Here is a 27,438-nt window from a genome sequence, read left to right as displayed (position 1 = left end):
TATTCTTAGAGGAGAGAAATTTTCTTCATAAAATGTCACAGCACTTTATCACTATTTTAAGTGATATGCCCATTTGTTTCTTTACTCATTTGTAGTTCCTCTCTCCTCAATAGACTCTGCAGTGGTCCCTCGCTTCCTACACATTTCTATACCTGCTTCTCAAGACTTTTTAATCAATTCTGCAAGTTCCTTCCATCCTTCCAATACATCCCCCTCTGCTTAAGTTAGCCAGAAGAAATTGTTGTTACTGGCAAAGAAAATTTTTTTAAACAAGCTGAAACTTAATTACCAAATTTTTCAAAAAATATCCTCATAAGATCATCATTTTTTAAAAGTAGTAATAAATTAGGTATTGGTTAACATGATAGACTAATCAGAAAATTGTTATCAAATTATTTCGCTGTTCTTTATTAAATTAAAAAAAGATGAAGTGTGAATTAAATACATGTGTTCAGACAAACTGTTTTACTTATGTAATTATAACCATCTTTAAATTAGAGAAAATGCAGATAAATATCTAGATATTGCCAATGCTGCATGTAAAATATTCACTGGACAAATGTACCATTTACATCTTGCAATTTCACCTTTTTCTCTCTCTCAGTTTGGAAATTAGTAAATCAGAGACAAATAATCTACCTATGTGAACTTCAGAAGAAAGCTAACTTGATATCATATTTTCCACACTTATGTAATTGATGCCAAAAGTTAGAATAAACATGGTTCCACTTTGACCTATTAATCAAATAAAATTTGGTCATACTACATGATTATGCAACAGCAGCCAAAATAAAGCTGTTGAGAATAAAACTTTGAAGTCAATGACCTAAAACTTAGTAAACAAAGCACACTGTTCAATTCAAACTTAAACTTCAGGTGGAAAATTCATTTTGTGTAAAATAGCAGCATTTACATTTGAAAACATTGTTTCAAATGTATTTCGAGAATACCTCCTTGTTGGGCATACCCTACATGATTTTTAAACATTAGTTATATTTAATGGGTGTACTTTATTTGCATGTTTTAGTTTTGTTTTTAAATTGGTTTTAGAGGCGTTTACCATTGACGCAGCTCCTTAGGTCAGTATAAGCATTAGTTGCCTGACGTGCAACAGTGAATAATCCAGCTCTGAAAGAGCCAAGACAACCTGTAAATACAAACAAATATAATCTTTTTAGAGTAGACATGCTCACTTGACCTGAAATCATGGTAGAAATTATCCAACGAGAGATAATATTTATGCTCCTGTGGATTTACAGGATTCAGTATTCAAAGCAAGATTGCACTGATCTTGGAAGCTAAGCAGAGTCGGGCATTGTTAGTATTTGGATGGGAGAACACCTAGGAAGACCAGGTGCTGTAGGCGTAAAAAATAAAAAATAAAAAATAAGGGACTGTAAGCTGACGAGGTCCTTGAAATCTGTGAGGTCAACCAAGGGTTGCCTTGCCAAAAAAAATAAAAAATAAAAAATAAAATAAATAAATAAACATTAAAAAAAAAAGCAAGATTGCAAAAATACAGAATCATGAAAAATAGTTATGGAAGCTTCTCTTTGGAGAAGAAACTTAAAGCCGGAAGTGAACAAGATCTTGCATTAGCAGAGAAATTTGTCACAAAAATCTATGTTCTTAATTCTGTAGCAGAGACTTAAAGTAATCCTCAAATCTGTAGACCAAAGCCTGATTTAGGAAGTGTCTATAATTAAGTCAATAGAATGAGTTAGTGTTTCTGGTTACTGTAGACAACTTCCAATTTTTCCATTGTTGCATAGAGACTAATATAATAATATTTGCATAATGCCTCAATATTACAAAGCAAAACAGGTTTACTGTATTTGTTTTACTCCTCACTGTGAAATTAGATATAGCAATGTAGTAAAAATAACAGCTGAAATAATAGATATAAAACACTTCCAGACTTTTAAGTAACTAGGGTTCACTTAGTGCAACAACATAACATTTCTTAATAACCACTGAAGACAACATTGTTTATCACTTCACCATGCAGATAGTCACCGAATTACTAAAAAGGTAAATTTGATTATCTTTTGTTGAGTAATAAACTCCAAAATTAGTAGCTTAAAATAATCATTCTACTTTGCTTATAATTTGTGGGTCAAATATTTGGAAAGGGTTGGGTTAAGCTGTTTGTCTCTGCTGCACACACTGAAGGATCCACCTTCAAGATAGTTTTTCATTCACATGTCTTGACAGGTCTGGCTCCTTGGCCTCTCTCTCCATATGATATGTCATGATGCAGGGCTTCTCCATGTAGCTGAGTTTCTGATAGCACGCTGGTACTAAAGTGGCACTTCTTTCATGGCAGCTATCTTCCAAGAGGAAGAAAGCAGAGGCTGCCAGGGCAGTTAGGAAATATTTTGTCACTTCCACCATATTCTATTGATAAAGAGGTCCCAGGTTCCACCTAAATTCAAGGAAGAGGTGGCAAGCACAGACTCCACGTAGTGAAGAGGAAGCAGCAAGTTGATGTTGCAGAAGAGTGTTTGAGATAGGAGACAGTTTTGCAGCCATCTTTGGAAAATACAATTTACCACAGATGGATTCAAGGCTCATTTGAAGTCAGTGTATATATTAGTTTCCCATTGCTGCTGTGAAAAATTACAATTTTAATGGCTTAAGACAATACAAATTTTTTCTCTTCCAGTGAAAGAGATCAAAAGTCTAAACTTAAGCTCTCAGCAGGGCTGTATTTCTTCTGGAGACGTCAAGGAAAAATCTATTTCCTTGCCTTTTTCAGCTTCTAGAAGCCACCTGTATTCCTTGGCTCATGGGCCTATCCTCACATCACTCCCAACTTTTGCTTCACTCTCATATAACCCACTACTGACTTGGATCTCCTGCCTCCCTTGTATAAGGACCCTTATGATTACATCAGGCCCACCCAGATCATCCAGGATAATGTTCCCATCTCGAGATCCTTAATTGTTTTGGCATATAAGGTAAAACTGACATATTCTAAGGATTAGGACATGAACATCTTTGGGGGTGTCATTATTCGGCCTACTATGGTGGGGTAGAATATTTTCCCAAAGAAACAATGCCTTACATAATGATGGTCTTTCTTGAGGCCAAATAAGACCTAAGCAGTTTTATTTTTTTATTTTTTGCAGGCCAAAAGAAAAATATATTTATTTTTTAAATAGCTAAATTTTATTTATTTATTTATTTTAATATTTTATTTATTTTCCCTCCTTCCCCCTCCCCTCTGGTACCCACTAGTCCATTGTCCATGTCCATAAGTCTCTGTTTGTCCTGTTCATTTGTTGCTTTTAGGTTTACACTCCACATATAAGTGATTTCTTGTGATTTTCAACCTTGAAACCTAAGCAGTTTTAGGTCTTGAATATTCTTTCTTCCAGGTTCATTTGTCCCTCCTCCTGAACTACCCAATTCCAGAACTGCCTCATTTTAATATAGATATTACCCTAGGATCCTCCTTCATGAGCCTCATTTTGCAACTCTGGACAAATTGAACAGTGAATAATAGCCAGAATTTGAAAGATCTTAGGTTGGAGGTCCAGATGAAATCTTTCATATGGTGATTAGGACCCCAGGCTAGACTACAAAGTAGATTTAATCAATAATGTACGTTATATATAAGTCTGTACTCATATGTGATAATGTTTGTATGGAGAACTGCATTTAGAATTACAGTGTGAAGAGCCAGTTGCATGGCTACTGCAAAGCCATGTATTATAGAGCCCTCATCTTCCCACTTCTCATTCTTCTTGCACAACAGGAATGCGAGAAGTTGGAGAGAATGAGTAGGAAGGTGAGAGTTAAAGAAAGACTGGCCCAGCTTTTATAGGCTGAAGCAGAAGCTCTTGTAAGAAATGGGATTGGAAACAGAAAATAGGGCCATCGAGGAGGATAACCTGAGAAAAAGGCACTTTGATTTCAATAGTCAGGACAGAATATTCTAGAAAGAAATCTTGCTTTTAGACTATGACAGTTCCTACACATACTCTGTGTTTACTTTTTTCCTCTCATTAACCCTATTAGGGAACAAACTATTTAATTCCCTTTTACCGCCTGCTGTAGGCACCACTGTCCTACATGTCTTGATTTGTCAGTTCAAAAAAATAGTTCAAACAGCTATTGCCATCTAAACAAAGGTTGCATTGGAACTATAATGAAGCTGGAATATGGCAAATTCTTCTTTTCTCTGGGAAACTACAGCCCTCTGTCTTTAAATCACGAAGAGACTATCACATAAAAAGTCTAAAAGTTTGCCTGTTTTAACTTCAGGAGTGGAAGGCTGAATTATTCATACTACCCCTCTGATAATACCTTATTATTCTTGGCCTTTGAAAAGGCCATTGCTTGCTGCTTTATAAAATATATACATATTCCTTTGTATCTCCATTGCCACTCCCATTCATCCCTTAGGCAACCATTCTAATGGGTTACGTGTATTCATTTGTATGTGTTCTTATAAAATACATATTTTTAATTTTGTGTCCATGAATTTTCATTTTTATAAATGATTGTGCATTATATATCATGTTCTCTGACATTTCTCACTCAGCATTATATTTTTATGATATCCAGCATTATATTTTTATTACTTCTAACCGCTAAACATTACTCATGGCATGTAATCACCATTTTTAAAATCCTCTCTACCCACGATAAAGACTCAGATTGCTTCCAATTTCCCACCTCTACAAGTAGCACTGCAATGGATATCTTCATGAATGTCTTGTTAGTACATGCACAAGAATTTCTTCGGAGTAGGTACCAATGGTACTATTGGAGAAGGTCCCCTTGGTACAATTCTCCAAGGGTACAATTCCTTCTGGAATTGTAGGATCATTAGATAGGCATGAACTTAGTGGCTATCCAGAGGTGCATTCCCACAGCAGAGCATACAAATTTCCATGTCTTGTCTTTCTAATTGTTGCCAGAATAGGTAATAAAGAAAAATATCTCATATTTTTCTGATTTCTAGTAAGATTGAGCATATCTTCATATCATTTAAAAAATTTGGGGGTTTCCTCCTCTGAATATTTTATTATTATTTAACCACTCTTCTATTGGCACTTACATACTGTCCATGTGAGTTTGCAGAAATTTAAATATTTATAAATATGTCATTCTCTTATCTCCCCCCCCTCTTAATTTTATCCTTTATGTCTGTCTTTTAAGAAAAGTTCTTAATTTTGTTAATCAAATTTACCAATTTTTTTGCTTTATGGTTGTGCATTTGAAGTTTTTTGTTCTATGCCTTTGATCATAGAGATATTCTCATATATTCTGTCTAATTTCATAGTTTTACTTTAACATCTGTGTCTTTATTTCATCTAGAATCCACCTTTACATTTGGTGATAGTTAGGAACCAAGATTTATTTTTCCGATTATAGTTAGCCAGTCTTCCTAACACAGTCTTCTAAACAATTCACAGTGATATGTAGTATCATCTTTATAAAATATTACGTTGCCATATATAGATGGGTATCTTTGAACTCTGTTAAGTTCATTAGTCTTAAGTTCATTATTGTTCTTCTGACAATAGCATATGGATTTCTTTCTATAGTTTTGTATTGTTAATATTTGATAAAGTGTTCCCCTCTTTTGCATTTTTAAAATTAATTTAGGCATATGTGGACTTTCGTTCCGTGATTTAAATACTACAATGAACTTCTTGAATTTCTTTAAAAACTAAACTCGAATTTTAAGCAGAATTGCTCTAAATAAATAAATAAAAATATATATGTATATATATACATATATATATAGAGAGAGATTAATTGATCTCCTGATAGCATCACTCAATTCTGATTATGAAATATCTTTCCATAATTTCTCTATATGGAGTTATTATATATACTTAAGATATTTCAAGATGCGCTATGGAATTTGTGGCTATTGTGAATAGTATCAACTTTAATTTTCTACTGGACTATTGTTTGTATAAACTGATTTTTATGGAGTAGTCTTAGAACTATCGAAAATATTTTTTTTTTTTAGGCAAGGTAACCCTTGGTTGACCTCGCAGATTGCAAAGACCTTATTAGTTTACAATCCCTTATGTTTTTATTTATTTTTTATGCCTACAGCACCTGGTCTTCCTAGGAGGTCTCCCATCCAAGTACTAACCAAGGCCGCCCCTGCTTAGCTTCCGAGATCAGACAGGATCAGGCTTGTTCAGGGTAGATCAGACAAGTTCAGGCTTGTTCTAGGTATATCATATCAATTACAAGCCATACATTTTGCTTCATGATCTACACAGCTCTTATTTATTTTTCTTTCCTTATTGAATTGTCTCTAACCTTCGGTTCTTGCTCTCAATCATAAAGAAACTGTATCTAAAGTTTATCTATTAAATAATAATGTTTACTGTAGGTTTTGTCACTTTTCTTCCTTCCTTTCTTTCCTTCCTTCCTTCCCTCTCTCATGTTGTGTATGTATCATTAGTATGACCATAAATGCCAATTTGCCCAGGCAAGTCCTATTTTATACTTTACTTGGCATTTATCTATTGTAGTATTAGTCTTGGACAAAATATCAAAATTGAGAAGATAAATTATATGGTTATTATATTTATAACCTTTACCAAGCTCAGAAAGTTCTTCTATAATCATAGTTTGACAAAAGTTTTTATCATAATTAAATGTTGAACTGTATCAACTGCTTTTTCTGTAAGAACTGAGGTATAATAAACTATGTGTACATTTACAATAAATTTTCTAATGTTAAACCATCCTGAATTTCTGGAATAAAATCTACTTCATCAATGATATATTATCTTTAATATACTTTAGATAAGGTTGGATATCATTTAGAATTAACTCATAAATAAAAAGGAATTATATTTTTATTTTCTTGTGTTGTCCTGGTCTGGTTTGGAATCAAGATTACAAAAGTCTTTTAAAATAAGCTCACAGTACGGATCTTTTTCTATTCTCTAGGATAATTTTATTAGAGAGAATTTAACAACTTTTTAAAAGTGGAAGAACTCATCTGTAAGACATCTGAGTCTGAATTTGGGGGCGTATCGAGAAGAGGGCTTTGACTGAAGTTTTAGCTTGTTTAGTATTCATTTGTATAACCAAGTTCTCTATTTCTTCCTGTGAAAGTATAGATGTTTTGTATTTTTCTAGGAATGTATCTGTTTTATCCAGTTTCCAACTATATTATGATATAATTATCTGTAATTTTTATGAATATATTTTATTTTATAATGATAAATCTGATCTCTGATGGGTTTACAGTATTTCCTTTTTTATCCTACACTTTGTGTTTTGGCATTCTCTCATTGCCTTTTTTTCTTTTTCCTTGATTATTCTTGCCAGAGGTCAAACTTACAAACCTTTTCAAAGAATGAGATTTTGCTTTTGTTTATCTTCTCTTTTGTTTTCCATTTAACTTATATCTACCCCTATTTTTGTTATTTCCTTATTTTTTGTTACTTAGGGTTTACTGTATTGTACTTTAAAAAAATGTTCTTGATTTGAATGCTTAGGTCATTTAAAAAATATTCCGACCTGTGCTCTTACTGCTGCCTCAGCAGTCAACAGCCCAGTTCCCACACACATATCCTAGGTCAAGCCAGCCTTCAGTCTACCCATGGGTATCTCATATTTCTTGTTGTTTTTCATTTTATTTTGTTAATATTAGTGCCTGGAATGCTATTGTTTCTCTTGAGATAATTTTAAGAGAAGGAGTCAGCAGTCTAGGCTCATTCAACTAACTTCGCAAGAACTGGAAACTAAAAATTATTTTTAATGGTTATATTCAGGCTTACAATTTGGCATTCCTTTCAAGAAGTTCTCTCCCACTAATAGAATCCTCCACTCCATCAGGTGATATTTTAAAAGTCAATATTGATGAGTTATTCTATTTTTTAAGGAAAGGAACACAACTTAAAGACTTACATTTGTATAACAAAATCAAAAATATTTCTGTCCAAATTCCAAGTTTTCAATGAAGTAATGGGATATATTGATAGACTGAAGTGCTTTCTGAACCCCTGAAAATCTAAATCTAAACATTGTCCAAAAAGCATAGGTTATTAAGGGTCTAATCTCTTGAGTGTCCTTATCTCACTTTAGGATGCTCCATGCATGGGCTGTGATAATTAGTAAAATTACTCTTAGGTTTACAAGGAACAGGATTATCAAGATTTTTCCCAAGTAGGAAAATCTGGCCTACAGAATATATACATCAAATGACAGAAAAATTTAACTTAGGTAAAGCATTTATTTTCAGTTTTCAACAGTGGAGTTCATCACATATACCTATGTCTAAATAAAGACCTAATGTAAAATTTGAATCGGAAAATAAATCACAATAAAAATACATTTCTATTTTATGTTGTGGGTTGGTTAAATAATAAAACTTTACATCCAAAGAAAGTCTGATGCAGTAAAATGTCTATCTACATAAATGTACTTATTTGGTATTACCAATAGCTCTGAGGTTAGAGAGCAGTTATATAGTGTACATTTAAATACAGAACTTGAAAAGTTAAATAACTTGCTTACTCTGACACAGCAGAAATTTTTAGGTCTGGGACTAGAGCCTACATCTGATTTGCTTATTTATTTATTTGGTACTTAATTTTCCTACCCTGCTGCCAAACAAGACAGGCAAGGAGAAGAAAGTTGGGTCGAGCCAGCATAAAAGGAGAAAAAAGAAAAATATTTTATCTAAGGAACTTCTCCAAAACACATAATATTGTGTAAAATGTTTATCTTTATCCAAATATAATCTGCGATCAAAGGAATTTATTTTCTAGAGTGTTGATGCCTACAGAAAGAGACTCGATACATGGACCCAAGAAACAGGGATTAATACTATATTCTTTATTAATGCAAGCTTGTAATTTTTTAATAGTCAAATATTATCTATTATAGTTATAAAATATTCACATTTCTATCTAAAATCGGAAAGCTGAAATAGTCTTGCTATTCTATCTTTTCTCCCCTTTAACAGTGCAAACTTTTGGTTTTTGGTTTAGAAAGTGAGTCATGTGTAACTACAAAAGAAAAGATATTTTTTATAGATGTGTATTTATATCCCATTGTTCTTTTTAAGATGTAGCAATTAAAGGTTTTAGAAAATCTTGTTGCATTTTCATATCTAGAGACATACATATTACTAAACAATTTTTATAATATCCCCTTTCCTATTTCCAATAGGATCTTACTCCCAAAGCTAATAAAACTTTTTAAATCTGTCATTAGTAGCTAGAAGAGGGAAGAGAAGGGAAGAATAAAAATGGAAATAAAGGAGAATTCAGGAAAGAAAAATGAAGAGGACCAGCACGACATATTTTACTGTTTTGAAAACATTCTTATTTCTTGCTAAAAACTTATTAGGTAAATTGTCACTATCCATTTAACAAGTGAGAAAACCATAGCTCATAGAGGTTAAAAAATAACTTTATAATCTCACAGGAGAAATGTTGGATTGGAAATTATAAAATGAATTGTGATAAGTCAACTGGAAAATGCCCAGCAGGCCATAGAACAGAAATGGGCCATTCCATGAAGTTCTAAAGAGAGATACCACTGAACTGAGGCCCTGCAATTGATGAGAGAGTGAAACGAGATGTAGTATATTATAGTTGAGTCTCCCAGGCTCAGGATTGGCCACACAAATAATATTCAGACCATCATGGACACTCAAAAAATGGAAGAGTACCTACTTCAGGATTATGAAAAAAAAAATCACTTGGCTCTAAAAGAGTCTTCTACACAATAGTCTTAGGGTTTTATTTTGCTAATTGTCTCGAAGGGTAAATATAAGTATATACCATCATTTTAGTGTAAGCCTCCCTAGGAAAGGGGGAAAGGAAGACATATACCCCATCTAAAGATGGTCTCTGGATGCTTTTCATGGGTATTGAGAAACAAAACAAAAATAAACAAAAAGTAAAGCCCTAAACTATAATTAAACCTAAAATTTCAAGAGAAATAAGAGTTTAATAGAAAGTAATCTGCAAAATTATATTAATAAATATTAAGCTGCATAGTTACTAATGTATACCAGAGTACATTTCTACTTTTTTTTTCAAGAAAGATTCACTTTTCATTTCTGCAGGGCTTGCTGCTCAAGTTAGCTGGGATGAGAGCTGTTGCAAAGATGCACAAATGGGGACTATTCGGAATCTGAAGGAGGGAAAGCATGCCTTTGTGGACTGGACCTACAGAGAATCCCATCAAGAAGAGGTGTGCAAATTATACTTAGCTTTTATTGTTAGGAGATGTTGACAACTATCCCAAGTAATATTAATACAAAGTATTTTCATATTTGCTAAAAGCAAACTGAAACCTTATTATCTTTAATTGATATTTAGTTGAAATCACCTAATCTGTTTAGGTGTGGAAATGACACCTCACTCCTTGAGTGTTCCGAATCGTGTACAAAAGGAAAATACGGGGAGGATCACTGCAGGGAATGATGAAATGATGATGTCAGAAGAGAAATAGTTAATAATTTCCATAAATATTTAAATAATAATTATTTACACCAAGCTTTGGAGAGTACAGAGATCTTTCCTTTCATTAAAAGATAACACATGATCTAAATATAACTTAGCATTAGCCCAATGACTCTCTATGAGAAAGACACAAAAATGAAAAGACTAAAAGTCAAATGCCACATGGTAATTAATGAACCATTCCAAATTTTTCTACATAACTTTATTTTTTTTTCTAATCAGCTAGTCTATACGTGTGTACATGTTTGTGTGAGTACGTGTATACATGTGTGTTGTGAATTTTGCTAAATTTAGAAAAATACCTAACTCGGTGCCCCACTACAGTATGCATGGATAGATACTGTTCGGGTATTAACTTTTAAAAATTACCTTGTGTATGTTATACTTTCAGCAATTTTATTTTTCTGTCACCTTAGAGAGGTGTAAGTTGGCAGGTCCCAAATGCTAAAATTGTATTTGAATAACTTATGCCTGGTATCCTGTATCGCAGACCTGAATACTTATTAATCTGAGTTTGGACATGATTTCCTTATCCACATTAGAAATTTCTTTTTTTTGTCTTTGCCAATAATTTATTTAGTATAGGTTCACATAACTTTAAATAAAAGGATAGCAATATTGCATGAAGAATAGAATCTTACTCCCAAAGCTAATGAAATTGTATTGAATGAAATATGTAGGTGGACGGTTGGACTTGATCATATCTAAGTTCTCTTCCATTTCTAAGATTATATGATTGAAATCCTTTGAACTTACCTAAATATTTTGGATAAAAATATTCCTAGAAAGAAAAGAAAAAAAGATTATCTTAGCAAACCTATATTTCACTATAGAGTTAAAACAATTTTAAAATGTATTTTTATTTTAAAGATGCAAACAAATTACATATAACTGTTATTTTCACATTATAACTTTTTTTCTATACTAAAATATATCAGGAGCAGATAATTAATAATATTAAGCTAATAAGATGCTTAGGCTTAAGTCGATATTGATCAATAAAAATCATGCTTCAAAAGCTTCTAATTTGAAAACAGGTTCAACTGAAGCTATTGCCCCCTTTTTGTAAATCCTTGAATTTTTCCATTATGATTAGATACCCATTTGACACATTTCATGCCGTGCTGACTACACACACCAGATTCAATGTTGAATAAAACTGACATCATCTAAAGTGAACTGAAGTGTACTTTTATCTTTTAGCATCATAGGTATAACTAATACTTTACTTATTAATTGGTTATGTACCAAAGTTCGGCTGTAAATAAAAATTGAGACTAAGAAATGCACTTTACCAAAGAGAGAAAAACATTTAAAGTAATTTCTAATGGGAAGGTTCCCAAGCTGATTCATAAACACCTCCTTAAGCCATAACATTTAATACACAACATTAATAGCATGAGAACACCTCATGAGAAACCAGTGTTTCTACACAAAAATGTACTCAAGTACAAAAAACATAACTTCATCCAATACAGAGTCAAAGTCCTCACTGTTACCTCCTCTCATATATAAACCCATACAACACTTACCTACTAGTTTTAAGGACAGGATCTTCCACCAAGTATTTCAGACAGCAGTGTTGTCTTCTACTGACCAAAATCCAGGAGGATAGGCAACAATGAATGGGTTCAAAAGGAAATTATGCGACAGTGAAAGAAATATATTAGGGGTAATGGAGAGGTAAACAATAGGGTAGAGACTGGGAATGAGGTCTAGAGTATTAGGGATGTGGACAGTGAGTGGTTAGGAAGAGATAGAAGTGAGAAGTAACAAATGTTTTTTTCTTTCCTTTCATTCCTCCCATTTCTTCCTTTTTCTCTCTATCATATCTTTCTCTTCTGTGAATGAGACCAATGTCAAAATGAGTGGAGGAGAGGACGCACATTAATGAATTTCCTTTTTTCACTATCTTCTCTTCTCTCCATTATGTCTTCTACCTCACTCCCCATTTGCTACTCAGAGGCTAAGCCAAAAGAACATATCTACAGTGTTAGAAATACATACACAAGTATTTATGAGTGATATAATAATATGGTATCTCAGGCATGCAGATTTGCCTTAAAATATTACAGCAAAACAAAACAAAATTAGAGTCGATGGGGTAGAGAATAGGCAAAATAAGTGTGGCAGATAGTTGATCATTGTTGATGTGGGAGGAAGATATATTAGGATTTATTATATTGTTCTGTCTGGTATATATTTTAAATTTTCATAATAAAAATAAATGTATGTATGTGCACGTGTGTAGGTCTATTTCTTACAAAATAAGAATACTCTATTTTAGTGTAATACAATATTTTAGTCTTGCCAATGGCTTCTTTACAAAAGCAACAAGACTGAGAGAACATTTTGATTCAATCCCAGAGAGTATTAAAAATGAATCTTTAAGGTACCTTGGAAAAAAATTCTTTGAACCTACTAGAGTAGGTGGAGGTAAAAGAATTAAAGAAAACACAAGTTATTACTGTCTTAAGTAATTTCTCTAACTACAGAGATTGTTCTTTCTTGTTATAGAGATAGTCTCATGGTCCCAAGAGCCATGACAGAGGTAAAAGAGGTACTTTGTATATGTTTTCTCCCTCAGTTCATCTCAGGAAAAATATCTGAGGTAACCATGAAGGTTATCAAACTTGAATTCTCAAGGTCATCCTCACCTTAATATTTAGAGGCACTATTTATATTCCTGCTACCTGTAGAACATGTTAGAGAATATCTTCTCCTAGGAAATAAGAGGACTAAAAATAAAGTCTAGGGGGTCCCATATTTCTGTATGATATATAAGGGTCTTTATGATTAGATTTTTTAAAATAACTTGGAAACATTTATACACTAAAGATATAAGTTCTAACTCCAGGGATGACTGATGATATAAAATGGCTCAGGAAACTTCCCAAGGGTTTATGGAATAAATTAAAGTATACCCAGGAAACAGAGTACCAAATGAGTTCTTCAGTAGGCATTTACTGAGTACCTATTATGTACCAAGCTCTGGATGAAAGCCTGATTAAAAATGCCAATGAAGAGATTTAATGAAGTATAGTGATAACAATGCAATCACATGTGCCTGAGTGCACATGTGCACACGCACACCTTATACTTGAGATGCCTTTCCCCCTTACACAATACTACCAAATTCTGGATGGGAGAAAGTATTTACAAACCATGAGGTCTATACTATTTGCTGATAATGAGGTATAATTGAATTATAGTTTCATCAGAGCACAGTGCTTTTGGCAATAGTGTTTTCCTAACAAGCCCACCTTCCTTTGAAGGTACTTCCTCCTGAAATGCTTCAGTGGTTACAGGTGGAATATAACATACACAATTATTAAATTTAAAAAAGAACACAAGAGAACAAAGACTCAAGCTGGAAATGTTCTGTCTGTAATTGTATGTCCAGGTACGTTAACATTAATTTTCATGAGTTCTTACCGTTTCAGGGTTATTTTCAAAGATCTCTCTGGCTTCTTCTTTATTGCACAGTTCTTCGATGCATTCTCTTTCAAGATTACCCTCTTTGGTTTCTTCAAATATAGAATTTGCACGACGCTTCCTAAGCAGGACTTGTGAAGCATGTTGCTTTGACAAAACTAAAGGAAAATTTAAGTTTATATGAATAAATCTTTCATTTCTCCACCTAAAATGTATTATTTTATTAAAAATTGAGAATTAAAATCATTTTATGTCTGTAAACTGTATGACATTTAAAATCAGTATAGTCGAACTGAGAAAAAAATTGCAGATACACAGCACTTTGGTTAAAAATTCAAAGAGCAGGTTTGGTGTGTAGCTACCGCACTCATATAGTGATCTACACAAATTATTCAAGTTCCTGCTTGAGGTCAAACATAGCAGACAATATTTACTGTTTACTCTAAAACTACATTGGAAATAGCATCATGTTGAAATGACTATGTCAAAAGTCGGAGCCATCTTTATGCTAGATTAATAAATTTTTCAATTTTAATGGAAAACTTACATGATTAAGGAGGAAACTGGGAAATGCAGGAGTATAGTTCAATTAGCTATTTAAAAGATACTTAATAAGCTAACATCCTTACTTATTCATACAAACAGGAAAATAAAAATTCATGGCAAAAAGGAGACCACACAGAAGGCTCCTGAATCCAAAGTGACTAATCCTGTCATGCCCTCGATGACTTTCTTCATTCTCTAATGAAGGGCATTTCAATCTCATCAGAATACTCCCATTTATTTTTACCCCTTGACACAGCTGTCTATATTTATAGTCCCCAAATCCTCTCCTCCCATTCTCTCATATGTGCACACCCATCAGGCTCCATGACTCTACCATACTGCTCTTATCAAGTTCACGATACTAACTATAATGGTAATTTTACATGACCTACCAGCAACATTTCACAGTATTGGTTATTGCTTCCTGGATATAACATTTTAACCTGGCATACAGGTCATTGGACATTCTTCATTATTATTATGTATCATGGGCTAGGCCCTACTCATCTCCTTTTTCTGATGTTTTTTATTGGTTATTTGGAGTTTATTTCTTGGTCCTCTTCTCTACCAACGTTCACTCCCTTGACAATCTCATCCTCTTTCATGGCTGTGTCCTAATAATACATTATCTCTCCAGCCCAAGCCTCCCTCCTCACTTCAGATCATATGTCCAATTGGCTACTGGACATCTCCACCTGGATAACCAATAAAAATCTCAGTCATGGCAGGATAAGAGTGAACTTTTAATTTCTTCTCTCCATATGACTGGCTCCACTTGAAGAAGTTGATGGAAACTTCTAGGTGTTCACGCAAAAAAATTTGAAATAATTTTTCATTCCTCTTCCCGCCTCTCACATCCCCATTCCACATCATCATGAAATCCTCTCAGCTTTCTCTTCAAGAACTATAGAAAATAAGACCACTTCTTACCACCTCAGCTGCTATTTCCAGTAAATCTGTTTTCATTTTTAAACTTCCATAATTAAAATTAATAAAACATGTCCTTTAACCAACTATGAGCCAAGATTAAAAAAAAACAGGTAATACTATCTATAGCAGTTGAATATGTGAAGATCAGTTTTGATAAAGTTATTGATAGTTTGTGGAACTTAAATAATTATTCTTTGTGACAAACCACTATGTATGTACAAGTTTGTCCACCTTTTTTCAAAAATAATTAATATTAAAAATGTTTAATGTATTACTTTTTCTTATTTGGTAGTATAATATTTGTTTTATTATTTAAAAATATTTAATGGCAGCATTATACAGAATATCAAAAAAAAGAAGGCAAAGAAAAAATTGGTAAGTTTGGCTACACAAAAATTTTTAAATAGCTGAATAACAAAAATAACATAAAATTCAACATCAAGCAACATATTGGAGGAAAATATTTGTATCATATAGAATAGAAAAAAATTACATCCAGAAGTTATAAGCAGTTTTTGCAAATTAAAAAATAAATAAATAAGGATAAGCCAAAAACAAGAATCTGTGCAAAAATTAAATTCAAAATAATTTAAATAGAATAAATAAAATATAAACAAAACAATATAAATAAAATCATATAAAGATCACTACATAAAAAATTATATGGGCAATAAACATATGAAAAGATGTTCAACATAAATATTTTTGCCTATTAAATTTCCAAAAATAAAAGACTGATAATATCAAGTATTGATGAGGGTAAAAGGAAACAAGTATTCTTGTACATTGGCGGTAAAAATATAAACTAGTAAGCATTATTGAAAGGTAAATTGGTAGTATCTGAAAATTGAAAGCACATATACACTTCAACTCAAAAATTCTAAGTTTGTTCTACAGATATGCACTTCTGCTGGATAAGGCAATGCATAGAATGTTTATTGAAAGATTGCAATATTTAAAAAGTAAAAACAACCTAATAACTATCAAGAAAGGAATGAAAAACTAAGCTACAAAATACATCTATATTGTGGAATAAAAAGCAGCTATTAAAAAGAAGGAAGATATTTTTGCTCTGAAGATCTCCAAGATATATTAAGTTAAAAAATGGAAACTGTGAACTGACACACCTATAATATCATCCTATGTATAATAGCCAAACTTGTAGAAATATAAATATTATGTGGACAAATACATAGAAAAGATGGAAAACACACTCAAACTACTAATTATAATGATAGTTCAAGGAAAGAATAGAGAGTATAAAGTTTTGGTTTTCTTATTTATTATAAGAACACAACATAGTTTTTTAATGAAAAAATTTCGAAGCACAAATAAAATCTACAAATAATTTTTTAAATCCAGATTTTAACCACAATTGGTTCTTTCATTAAGATGAGCAAGTAATACAAACAGCTAAATTTGTTTTTCTCTTATTTCTTTTACTACCTGGTAATTAATATGAAACAAATATTCAAAGTTGACAATAGAAGGAAGAGAAAAAAGCAAAAAGACTAATTAATCAACAACCACAAAAATTGTTAGTTGAATAATTAAACATTTTTTAAGGGTTAAGTAATGTTACTTTATTTCTCTTACTTTCCAAAACAGAAATTTAAATGTGATAACTAACTAAATAAGTGTTTGACTCTATCTCTTAACCATCTTTATCATTGCTCATTAAGATAAACATTAAATCAAGGCTGTGTTTAAAGGATGCTATCTGTTAGCATGCTATGTGCCAAGTGTATTACTGACTGATAAATGGCAGCCCTATAAACAATGAAAGTCTGACATGGGCAATTATCTCACTTATTTGAAGTAGTTTTAAGCATGCTACTTTATAATAAATACATCAAAAACTCAGCCCATCTGAACTTCAAAGCAAATATGTGAGTCTTTCTGGGGAAAATAATAACACTTTCTTTGAAAGATGAATACGCTGATCCAATAACAAAAATAATCAAGGTCAAACGCACTTAGGAAACAAACCATAAACATCACTCTTTAATTTCTCCCGTATAGAATATTGATATTTAAGAATATCTCTTACCTTCAAGGGCCCCTACTGCAGACACAGACCAAGTATAATAACACATATTATATTCATGTTTGTGAAAGGGGACATTTTCAACTGTCCGGGGAGAACCAAGGCATGGTTTAAAGGAATGCCCTCATAAGTTTATAAAATTAGAAGGAAACATAATAACTCCCATTATTTCAGAGATGATGAAACTCAGGTAAAGAGTATGCAAAATATTTGCCTTACGTTATAAAGCTAATAAATAGCAAAAGTATGACTTAGATCACAGACATCTCAATGCTCATACCTGTGACCATCCATTACTATTTGATGCTTCTCAGAAAACGGGCATAAGTTTCTGAGTTGACTGATGAGAGGAACAGTAAAAAGGAAAATTGTTACGCCTCTGACCTAAAAGATAATGAAGCTAACAATAAAAAATAAATATTATCTAAATTTGAATGTTTGTTTTATTTTATCCAGGTTTAACCAATAATGCTTCAAATTGGCATGGTATTTAATAATTTTCAAAGTATATGTTAGTTATTTCATTTGATCCTCATAAATAATGAAATAAACTAAAGGATAAAATTATCACCCTATTTTTCCTATTAAAGATATTGGAGTAGAAAGAGGTTATATGATTTGCCCACGGTCATAGAGCTAGGAAGTAGTGCTAATGGGACAGGAATATAAATATACCTATCATCTTCTTAGTCTACTGCTCTTTCTTCTGTGTAGTTTATCACTCAAATGCCCACAATGTTCTCAATTTAAAAAAAAAAGAAATTATGTGGTTGTGGAGTAGACAAGTTTGACATCTTAAATAAGACATTTATTGTCCTTTATAAAATAAACCCATCTATCTAACAGAGTGGGCTTTTGAAAGAGTCTACTATTCCTTTGAAAGAGTCTACTATGTCAAAAATATATAAACAAGACATCACAGATCCAACTAAGAACTACAGAACTGTAGGATGAGACAAATATGTGGTTAGAAGTGATTTTAACAGCTGACTCAAAGTCTGTCTGCCCCAAATCATCCACTTTACTGGCCTGCAGGAATGTCTAGAAAGTTCCATTATTTATCATCATAATAGCCATGGCGCATAAGCAGATAAATGATGTTTTTGCATTATCTCCTTTAATACTAATCACAACTATTCCAAGTCGATAGTAAATTTCCCATTTTATACATGAACTAAAACTCCAGGAAGTTGAGTTTAATTTTACCAAGTTCACACAGCTGAGAACAGAGCCAACCAAGCCTGACTCCAAAATCTGTTCTCTTTTTGCATTACCACATTCTCTCTCTAATCATTTGTTGCACTTCTTTAGTCTGAAGTTTTTCAAGAAAGTCCTTGCTAAAATCCAACTGTGTTGCTTGAAAAGTGTTACATTCAGATTCAAAATTTTAGGTTATAATGTTTAGTTATGAATCTTTCAAGATTAGAGGAATGACTGAATCTGCTTGTTTTTTAACTGGTCTAAGCCATCCCTTCTTCAGAATAGTGACCATATCAGGTTGAACAATTATCAGTAACATAACTATTATTCAAACACTAACTGGAATTCTCTTTTGAAACTGTCTTCACAGCCTTCACATGTTTCCTTCAATATTTTCTGTGGGAGCAAATCTTTGGGGTTTTTTTTTCAGCATAAGTTTGATTGCTTTATTTTCAAAAAAGTCATTTATTACTACTGGTACTTCACTTACACACCCCTGCTTACAGGCAAATTCCTCCATTGTCGAATTCAGTTTGACTTTGGTCAAAGGGAGGTCCTTCCTGCGGCCCCTTTTCCCAATCTATTGTCCTCCTCTGTTGCGGGGTGGCAAGTCAGGATCACAGAACTGCAAGTTGCCTCAAACTGATCAGTCAGATGAAGATAAGGTAGCAAATGAAGGAGGTCCAAGCTTTAGGATAGCTCATCCTCTGAATCTCTTCCATTCTGCTCTCTTGTCCTTTGCGAAGATGTCCCTCCAAAAAGCTCACTTATTTTTAGTTTTGCTTTCTGTCTCTCCTTTCCCCAGTCCCTTCTTATCTAGCATCCCAAGAATGAAAAACTATCCCTAAAAGAATGTGTCTAAGAAGAGAATCTTTAGCTAGCATTTGGGTTAGCAGAGTGTTCGAATCTTTGTTTCTGCTTCAGTGTGGGATGGGGTCAGAGAAAATGGCTTTCAAAATACAAATAAAACAACTAGATAATATTTTGAGAGATATATAATTGTTGTTTCATATGTCTCAATTATTGAAATGGCATGTTTTCCTTAATCGAAGCCTGAAAAAAATAGAATTAGATTAATACATAAAAACTATAAGTTAATAATGATAGTAAAACATATATTATAAATTTTATTTTAAATTTTCACATATTAATTAACTATAAAATATTTCATTTTATACAGGAGATTTCTAATTGAAGAGAGATATTAAAAAAGTGAAGAAAAATCCAAAGACAGATTTTTAATTAGGCATTCATTAGCCTATATAATTACTATGAATTTTCAAAAAAGCATGCATTAGCCTTCAAAAAGAAATGCTGTCTGTATGCATGCTATATCTAAATTATTTTTTTGTTTCTTTTAAAGAAAGCTATTACCCTTGCTTTTCTGTAAATTTCACATTTTGTTTCATATTGAGGTCTATGTTGCTGAATAACTGATTCTTCTCATATTATCATGTTAAGGGTTAGGAAAATGTTAGAGAAATATTCTCCCAAGGTGAATTATGCCTCTGTCCTTCAGGAGTGAGCAGGCTGACTTTAAGAAAGTCAAAAATCCAAAGGGATTAGTCTAGATAAGGATTTAAATCCAGGAAAGAAAAAGAGGAAAGAATCTGTGAATTATATAGTGCACATATAAAGGTGAGTTCTAAAACATTTGGATAAGAAGAGGCGAGGGCTGACATTTATTTAGAGATAGGAAAGCCATTGGTGGCGTTAAAAAAAAACTGTGACCATTGACCCCCATCGATAAATGAATAGGAAAACAAACCTGAACTGTTTAGCCACAATAAAGTGAAATGGACCTCTCCTTACTCTAAGATTTAATTATAACTCTAATTTATAGCCCTTAGTCTAGGGGGAAAAAAAGAATAAATCAAACACTCTGCCATTGTCTCTGTACGATAAAAACCTTCGATTTAGCCATAGACAGAGAAAGCAGTCCATTTAATTATTCTTTCCAAAACAAGAAACACTTTTACCCAAGACAGGACAGGCAGCCTATTACCCAGAAAAAAATTACATTAACATTCTTTTACTTGACTTGTTTGTTCTCAAGTCGAGAACTTGTTTGTTGAGATGGAATATAATAATTACTATATTCCATCACAGTTCAGAATTTGGCAAGGTATGAAGAGAAATTTTCTATAGCCCTCTCTTTTCTTCTCTTGATTACATTGCCAACTGGCTATACTTCCTGAATCTGCAGCAGGAGGTCTCTTTTATGACGTGCAACAAAATATTCACGCAATCAGCTCTCCTTGTCTTTTTTGTCTCCTAAACACTAGGACATTAAAATACCATCTGATTTTGACGTCATATACCAAGGGTTTACAGCACGGGAAATGTTTTGTTTTTTGTTCTATTTGACCTATTTTTTTAGGATGGCATCAATTAATACTATTAGTTCACTGGACTGTGTCTGTATTTATGTTTGGAAAAGCAACAGGCAAACTGTTCCTGGACATTTTTAAAGGCAACAATAAAAGAGCTGGCCTAATTTTATAATATCCCACTTCCGCAATATCTCCCAGAGCTCCCCAATAAGGAAATCTGAAGTATGCTTAGAGGCTTGAAAAAAGACTCTAAATCTCAATGGCTTCCTTTTTGACTCATGTCGTTATTTACTTTTTAAAAAGTGCTGATGTGAAAATGAGATAATTTGGAATATTTATATGTCATCAAGTAGAGTTTATAATTCAATAAAATTTTTGCCAGCCTCTCAGAATTCCTGGTTGACATTCTAAAAGGCTATAAGACATAGTCTAAATAACAATGGAATAAAATTATAATTTATTAAGAAAAGGAGAGAAAATTACTGGTATAAGGTGTCAGGGAAAAGAAAGAAAACAAAACAAGTAATAAGAAAAGGTACACTTAACATATAGAAACTCAGGCCTCCTTGAAAAAATAAATAACCACAAAGTACAAAATCTACTTGTCCCCTTCCATAGTAATGAAAATAATATATAAAAAAAGCATTTGTGTTCTACTTGAGAAGTCATTATGGACTGAATTTTTATGTCTTCTCCAAATTCATATGTGGAAGCCATATCCCCAGCGTCACTGTATTTGGAGATGGGACTGTAAGGAATTAATTAAGATTAAATGAAGTGGGGCCCTGATCCCACTGGAATAGTGCCCTTATATGAGACACTAGCAAGTTCTTCCCTCCTTCTCCATGTATGCACACACACACAGGAATGGCCTGTGAGGACACAGCTTCAAGGCAGCATCTGCAGCCAGGAAGAAAGCACTCACTATAAACTGAATTTGCCAGAATCTTGATATTGGACTGTGAGAAAATAAATTTCTGTTGTTTAAGCCATGTAGTCTGTGGTATTTTGTTATATCAGTCCAAGCAGACTAGTACATAAGGGAACGAGGTTAGTGACAATTTCTAGCTGCTCTTTAAAGACATGGGAAGTTGTGTTAATATTAATGATGTCAAAACCATCAACAAAACAAGACAACTGACTGAATGGGAAAAGATATTCGCTTATGATAAATCTGATAAGCGGTTAATATCCAAAAGTATATAAAGAACTTATGCAACTCAACAACAAAAAAAACCCAATCCAATTAAAAAATAGGCAGAAGACCTGAACAGATATTTCTCCAAAGAGAAAATGCAGATGGCCAATAGATATATGAAAAGATGCTCAAGGGCACTAATCATCAGAGAAATACAAATTAAAACCACAATGAGATTTGACCTCACACCTGTCAGAATGGCTATCATCAATAAATCAAAGAACAAGTGTTGGCTAGGATGTGGAGAAAAGGGAACTTTCATACATTGCTGGTGGGATTGCAAACTGGTACAGCCACTATGGAAAACAGTCTGGAGGTTTCTCAAAAAATTAAAAATGGATATACCTTTTGACCCATCAATTGCACTTCTGGGTATTTATCCAAATAAAACCAAAATAATAATTTGTAAATATCTATGCACCCTAATATTCATGGCAGCACAATTTACAATAGCCAAGATATGGAAGCAAACTAAATGTCCATCAACAGACGACTGGATAAAGAAGTTATAGTTCATATATACAATGGAATACTACTCGGCCATTAAAAAAAATGAAATCCTACCATTTGCAATGACATGGATGGACCTAGAGGTTATTATGCTGAATGAAATAAGTCAGACAGAGAAAGATAAATACCGTAAGATTTCACTTATATGCAAAATCTAAGGGACAAACTAATCAAAAACAGACTCACAAATATAGAGGACAATCTGGTGATGGTCAGAGGGGAAATGGGTTGAGAGACTGAGAGAATGGGGTGAAGGGTTAAAGAAGTACAAATTAGTAGCTGATAGTTGGGCACGGGGATGGGGAGCACGGCATAGGGAATGCAGTTAGCATTAATGTATTGGCTATGTGGAGAGCCAGAGGAGGGAAAGAGCAATTAGGGGGATCATTTTATAAACTATATAAATATCTAACCAATGTACTGTATACTTGAAACTAATAAAATAATTTAAAAAAAAAATTATGTCAGAGAGTATTTATCTATTAAAAGTCCTATTAAAATGATAAACAATTTTTTTAAAAAAAGAATAACCCACGACAGGGCAGATAATGGGAAGAGTCGTCAAATAAGTGATTTCAGCCAATTCTTCAAGTTGAAAAGCTAGTGAAAAATCTGTTGATGAATAAAACAAAGAAGAAGAAGCCTTTATCCAAAATACACACAGAGAGATGCAATGAAAGTAAGAATGTTTTTGCCTTTTGTAAATAAGCCTCAGAAAGACTATAATACAGCATTAACAGGAGAGTGGGGAAAAGGTAATTAGAATTAGGGGGATTAATTTGAAAGTTCAACAATGACACACAGCACTGGTTCCCCAGTACATCTTAATATGCATGAGGCAGTATACTCAGAGTGGGCCCAATAAACATTAATTGTATAAATGAATCAACTAATGAGTATACACAGAGCTAACTACTAATTCTACTGTTTAGAAGACCAGCAAGAATCAAGATCAATATGTAAAAACAGCAGAAGAAACTCTTATAAGTCACCTAAAATCAATCCAGTACTGGTGCTTAAATAAAGAGATAACTAAGAATCATCAGAAATATGGAGGAAAAAAAATAACAGTTACTGGAACCATGAAAAAGAGAACTGACATGAGAAAAAAGAGGTAATTCAGAGAAGAGAACTTTCAAAAACTTTAAAAAATGTAACGAATATCCTCATAGCGATATAAGACGATAATGCATACATGAAAGTTCAAAGTAAGATAAAAATTACATTGAAAAATTTACAATATGATTGTCAAAATAGAAAGGTTGAAAAAAAAGTTAAAGAAGTTCCTGGAATCAAGAGCAAAATTTCAAAGAGATAGAAGATATGAGAGTCAAAGTCATATAGGATCAATTACAGAGGAGTTCTAGAGCACATGGAGGGAGGGAATTATCATATAAGTAAAGGTAGAAAATTTTCCATAGCTGACGAGATACTAGTTTTCATATAAAGAAGGTCTATTATTCCAAATGAGTGAAAAGAAAGCCAATTTAGACATAGTATAATATAATTTCAAAACAATTAGCATCAGAGAAGCTCCAGAATCAACTGACAGTAAGAATATGCATCAGATTAATTACGCAAGTCCATTCAGGCCAGCAAAGTCATTGGAATCTCTCTCTTTTTCTCTTCCACTTACAGAGGATAAAACGCTATGAGTTTAGCCTTTAAAAATAAAACCTGAAAACTGCTCTCTATAGACTGGAGAGATGTTGCTTGGGAAGGATCCATGTGTGGAACTGGGCTGACAAAGAAGAGCAGAACTTCCAGTCTGTCGCTCCAAACCTCATCCTAGTACAGTGTGGGAGACAGCAGGTAGAGAAATTAGAAAGAATTATTTTCAAAGACTAATGCCCTCCTTACCATGGCAACTGACCCCACCCAATTCTCACATAAGCCCCTAAAGAGAAGCCTGGCTATCGACAAACCTACCCACTCAAATATGACTAATTACAAGTTTCCCAATTCAAGAGACATCCTGTTAGGGAAGCAAACCTAAGCAACCACAGAAGAGAACCCTGTGCCAGCTACCTAGTCTATCTAATCAACGTAGGCTTAACTTCAAGGAAAGAACTAATAGCCAAGGATCACCAGATAATTGCAAAAACTTAACAGTGTGAAAGTGAAGGACAAGAGAAACATACAGATCATGACCCCGAAGGTAATCAAAGCAATCAAAGACATAGAAGATAACTTTTAAAAATGTATAACTTGTCTACGGCCATGCCACCCTGAACACACCCGATCTTGTCTGATCTCGGAAGCTAAGCAGGGCCAGGCCTGGTTACTACTTGGATGGGAGACCATTTACGAAGACCCGGTGCTGTAGGCTTAAAAAAAAAAAAATGTATAACTAATATCCCAAATAAATTGAGAGGATCTGACATCCATAAAACAAAAGTAGGCTGCTATGATAAAGAAAAAGTAGAGAACTAAAATATAATTTCAAAATAAAAAAGTTAATAGATGAATTGAAAAATAGAATGAACTATTCCCCCTAGTTCAGAAAAGATACTATATCATCTAAAAACTCTATTTCTAGGATTAGCCTGAGGAAATGAACATGGACATATGTATAAGAATATATATGCATATATTCACCACAATATTCCTGATATAAGCAAAACTGGAAATAATCTGAAAGTTCAAAAAATAGTTTAATTAAATATATTATGGTGAATATACATAAAGGAAATTAATAATCTATTTTAAAGTGTGACACAGATTTTAATTTATTGATATAGAAACAATCATTTTTTCAGGTGAGATATCAAGGTACACATGTAGAGCACAATTCTATTCTTTTATTTATATATTTTAATTTCTAAAAATGTATATATGAAGACAAAGGAGGTTAGAAGAATACAGAGCAAAATGTCATATTGGTCTCTGGCTAGTCTGACTACAGATGCATTTTTTTAGTGTATATATATATTTCTAAATTAGTTATATTAAGCATGGAGTACTTGAATGTTTTAAAAAATCATAGGGAATCAGTAGAATGTAGCTAGCCAGTTTAAGCTGCTGACCAATGAGGATAGATTGTCAAAATGGAACCGCAAATAACACTAACATTTCAGGGAAAGCTGAGATCATCGAAATAGCAGAAGCAGAATTAGTAATAAATATGCAGAGAGAGAGAAAATTTAAATAATATAATGCTTATAGACATGAAAGGATGTCTATTTCAAAAAAAGATAAATTTTAACAATGTCAAATGTTGTAAATAATTTATTAATAATAATTACTATTATTTAAGATGAGAGTTAAAATGTATATAGTTGTTTTAATAATAGGATCACTACAAACTTTCTCAGTCATCAAAACCAGTAAGAGGGTGAAAAGAAAGGAAATAGAGATCTGCAGAATAAACTTTTTCTTCAAGAAGCTCAACTGAGAGTAGGAAGAGAAAAAGGGGATTATAAATATAGATAGAGGCAGAGTTAAGGTACAATTTTACCATTTTTATGAAGATTTAAAAGTCATTGTTATTGAATTTATCTTTTTAAAATCCATTCCAAAAATTAGACAAGAGGACTAAGAAGACATACCAATGGCCTAGAATTACTGAAAATTTACTCATCTATAGAAATACTCAGAACCTATTTAGATAAACTGTATTTATTTCACTTCCCCATAAGCCTGAAGGATTAAATTTCTATATTTAGAACAATATAATATAAATAAACCTCTTAAAGAGGTTTTCTCTTAGTTAATAACAATTTATTATATTTAAAAAAACAAAAAAGTAAACAATAAAAAGGATTATAACTTTGCTTTCCAAAAACATTCACTATTAAAATGTTATCATTTCCTCTGAATTTTTTTTATTATGCAGAGGAAAATTTTTTAGTGAGATATAACTGACATACAACATTATATGTTTCAGGTATACAACATAATGATTTGAAATATGTATATATTATGAAATGATCACCACAATAAGTCGAGTTAACATCTACCTCTCATATAGTTACAGATTTTTTGTGTGATGAGAACTTTTAAGTTCTACCCTCTTAACAACTTTCATAACAATGTTATTATTAACTATAGTCACTGTGTTAGGTAGCTAGTCAGACATGAGCGACAGGGGAACAAAGGAATAAGAGTCCAGCCTAGAGACCGCCCAAAGAACACCGTGTTGGTGGTTAGAGAATCCTTCTGCATCCCCAGTGACAAAGGACAGGAGGGTCATAACCTACAGCTTGTTTAATCTGGCTACAGGTGCCTGCGCAGAAGGCATCTCATGAGGCAATCACCTAGGAATGCATTTGGAACAACCCATGTTGGTCCAAATATGAACAGACCTTCCTATTTCTATGTTGTTACAGCTCTCCTTGCTGAAAACCCCTCCTCCGGCCTTCGAGTGTACTCTGTCTTACTTCTTTATCTTCTAAATTCCACAGGGCTGCAACCTTCCTTAGTGTGGCCCATCTCCTTCTAAAATGTCTAAATCTCGCGGACCTGTAATTCTTTGCTGCGTCGGAGGAGAAGAACCGAGGGACAACATACTACACGAACACCTCCATCCTCCCGTCTGCTGCTGGGGAGACGCCGGATTTCACATCACCCCAGTGGTAACAACCATGCTGTACATTGCAATCCACGACTTATGTTATAACTGAAAGTTTATACCTTTTATACAGAGTATATTCTTGTTTAAAATTATTAAATTCTTAATGGCAATTGTATTACAACATATAAATGTATCAAATTAACTAATGTGCAACTTAAATTTATAATTATATAACAAATATATTTCAATTTAATTTT

The 27,438-nt window shown here is 32.9% G+C and overlaps 1 protein-coding gene and 1 pseudogene across 1 annotated transcript in view; one reads left to right on the top strand and one right to left on the bottom strand.

The window, feature by feature from the left end:
• The window catches only part of PROS1 (protein S), a 66,897-nt gene that overhangs the window by 30,278 nt on the left and 9,181 nt on the right, over window positions 1–27,438 (bottom strand). Inside the window, exons 2-4 of the mRNA XM_039878249.1 lie at window positions 13,905–14,062; window positions 11,226–11,250; window positions 1,061–1,147 (exon numbers count right to left, since the gene is read on the bottom strand). Coding sequence (XP_039734183.1) covers window positions 1,061–1,147; window positions 11,226–11,250; window positions 13,905–14,062 — 270 coding nt within the window. The remainder of the gene's footprint in view (window positions 1–1,060; window positions 1,148–11,225; window positions 11,251–13,904; window positions 14,063–27,438) is intronic.
• Window positions 24,879–24,997, top strand: LOC120615300 (uncharacterized; annotated as a pseudogene).

The sequence above is a fragment of the Pteropus medius genome, unplaced genomic scaffold (genome assembly GCF_902729225.1).
Source record: "Pteropus medius unplaced genomic scaffold, Ma_sr-lr_union100, whole genome shotgun sequence".
Lineage (NCBI taxonomy): Eukaryota > Metazoa > Chordata > Mammalia > Chiroptera > Pteropodidae > Pteropus > Pteropus medius.
This window is presented reverse-complemented; position numbering and strand designations above follow the sequence as displayed.